Source organism: Rutidosis leptorrhynchoides, chromosome 6 (genome assembly GCF_046630445.1).
Source record: "Rutidosis leptorrhynchoides isolate AG116_Rl617_1_P2 chromosome 6, CSIRO_AGI_Rlap_v1, whole genome shotgun sequence".
Classification (NCBI taxonomy): Eukaryota; Viridiplantae; Streptophyta; class Magnoliopsida; order Asterales; family Asteraceae; genus Rutidosis; species Rutidosis leptorrhynchoides.
This window is the reverse complement of record NC_092338.1, coordinates 91,140,205-91,142,981: the sequence shown is the minus strand read 5'-3', so window position 1 is coordinate 91,142,981 and position 2,777 is coordinate 91,140,205. Positions and strand designations below refer to the sequence as shown.

Sequence of the window (2,777 nt, the reverse complement as noted above, 5' to 3'; positions counted from 1 at the left end):
AGGACACCTAATTTTTGGGTCATATTGTTGATATGCTTATAAATCTTTGTCCTAAAAAGATGTTTAATATGACAAACAATTTTGGGGTCCTATTATTTTTTAGGACACTTATAATAAGGTCACAAAAATAGGATGCTTTTATAATAAGGTCACAACAATAGGACGCTTGGGTATTTGAGGTCCTAACTCTTAGGACCCTTAAATTCGTAGTTGCATAAAAATGTACTTAATAGGACACTATCTTGTTGGTGTCTCATAATGATCAACCAACAAGATAATACGGTCACAGCAATAGGACGCTTGGGTATTTGAGGTCCTAACTCTTAGGACCCTTAAATTTGTAGTTGCATAAAAATGTACTTAATAGGACACTATGTTGTTGGTGTCTCATAATGATCAACCAACAAGATAATAAGGTCAGAAAAATAGGACGCTTGGGTATTTAAGGTCCTAACTATCATATGACTATATTAGGACCCTTACTAAAGTCGTATTATTGCACTTTTGTTACAAAAATGACTAAAGTATTATATAAGTTAACTTCTATTAAATATTCAAAAGCATTGATGGCGTAGTGGCTTGTGTGTTATTATTTCAAGTGATTGACCTGGGTTCAAATCCATTTTATGTCTCTTTTGTTTCTAAAATTAAAAAAATATAGTTGGGCCAGATTTAAGCTGGGAATTGTAGTTGGGCCAGATTTAATTGATTCATTTTTTATTTTCGAAATTTCAGCTGGGAATTGTAGTCGGGCCAGATTTAATGGATTCATTTTTTATTTTCGAAATTTCAGCTGGGAATTGTATTTGGGCCATATTAAATGGATTCTTTTTTTAAAACCGTAAACTATTACATTAACTTCATGAGAAACAAAACAATATAGGTAACAGTTAACATCATTAGATCAATAAAGTAGTTATGTTTACGATCCATTGAGCCTACACATTTTACAACTTATAATTCACATTTCTCAACAACATTTCTATCCAATACTCCTTCCATATCGATGCCGATTTTCCATCGGTACACCCTTAACAATTCATTGAATAAACATGGTTGTCGATCAATAGTTAAAACATAGCCCAAAAAACATGATTGTTTCTTTTGCAGGATAAACAAACGTGTAAAGTTTTTATGTTTCTTAATGAGCTCCCAAACCAACATTAATGCAAAAATAGGTTATGTTTATCAATGCATATTCAATGTATATATATATATTCAGTTTACATGATTGCAAAGTAACTCACCCAAACAATATATAGTTAATGATGTAATTAATGATATTAGTTAATGATCTAATTAATGATGCGAATTGAACACGACCCCTAGCCTTTTCACATTTACTTGGGATAGAATTATTAGCATTGAATTCTGCAGTTAAGAAAATAAAAGAATATGAGTAGTTGAATTCAATTCTGCACTCAATTGAATTCTGTAGTAGAGACAAAACATAAAAGAAACAAAACAAATGGAATCCTTCCTTTTTAAGGTATATTAGTTGAACTTTGGATCAGAAAGGGACTAATGGCCGGTGACAGTTTTAAGCAACAAGTCAACAACAAATTGCATACAAACATATATACAAGTAAAAGGGCAGAGCTAGTCAACAACAAACATTAAAAAGGAATCACCTTTTTGGGTGTTCTTTGTTTCTATTAGCATAAAGAACATAAATTCGTGCAACCCCATTGATTGGTTCATGTTAAAATGTATTAATTAAAAACTATGTTGTGATGATAAACCCTAAGCAAAATGGAAGCAATCCAGATAATACGAAGGAAAAATGGAAGCAAATAAACTGATCATCATATAATTAATAGAAATTACTACTAATATTTACATTAAATTAAAGGAGTATAATTACAAAATCTAAAAGATACTAACATAAATCTAGTTATATGCAAATTGGTTTACAAAAACACCCAACTCATAGGCCCAAAAACACGACACGCATTCCGGTATCGTGAGTTCAAACCCATGGATGTGTGGAAAATAACCACGGTGGTCAGAGATAGGGCACAGCGTTGCCACGTCAGCAAAAGGACGGCGGTTAAATAACCATAAACATCGCAGCAAATCAAAAACCCTTGTTCTCACCACAACCACCATCTCCGGCTCTGGTGGGAATGTTTCATTCAAAATTTGTAAACCGACATGCTTTTCCTCTATTTTGCAAGAGGCAAACATAATTAAACCATAAACATAAACAGCCTCTTTAAGTTGGCTGTTCGAAGCTTGCTTGAGACATTCAAGCCCATAATCGATATGACTACCGTCAAAATAACCTATCAAACCCCAGTGAAATATCGCATTAGGGTTTCCAAAAATCGTACAACGAAATAAAAAAACAAAGAATCTAGGGTTTCCCCAAGGTAATAGAGGCCACCGATCTAGGGAAAGCCTTTTTAATACTAAAGGATCTTTGGAAAGCTTCGAAAAGCTTTTGCAAACCAACTTACACATGAACAACTGGTCGGATGAGTAACTTCCAACTCGAGATAAAATTTCCACAAGCATATCTTGTGGAAGATTTTCGATTGTCTTCGGTTGAGTAACTTCCATTGTTTTTTAAATAAAAAATACGAGAAAAAAGGATGAAATTGGTGTACTTGAGAGAAATGTGTACAGGAAGATGATGGAAAGTATAACAGAGAAAAGACTTGAGAAGAAAATATGCAACTTGCTTTCTGGCATTAAAAGTTGATTTTTGGTGAAAGTGAATCGACAAGTTACCATGTGTGTACTTAATAATGATTTTATTTAAGTATAAAATATAC

General features: G+C 32.9%; 1 protein-coding gene across 1 annotated transcript; it reads right to left on the bottom strand.

The window, feature by feature from the left end:
* Nucleotides 1–1,890: 1,890 nt before the first annotated feature.
* Nucleotides 1,891–2,562, bottom strand: LOC139853868 (F-box protein At2g35280-like). The gene has a single exon (XM_071843210.1). It carries the CDS (start codon nt 2,560–2,562, stop codon nt 1,891–1,893), a length of 672 nt encoding a protein of 223 aa, XP_071699311.1.
* Nucleotides 2,563–2,777: the final 215 nt, after the last annotated feature.

Bases quoted from the DNA above. Each gene is read 5' to 3' on its own strand.
- LOC139853868 (XM_071843210.1), bottom strand. From the start codon at position 2,562: ATGGAAGTTACTCAACCGAAGACAATCGAAAATCTTCCACAAGATATG.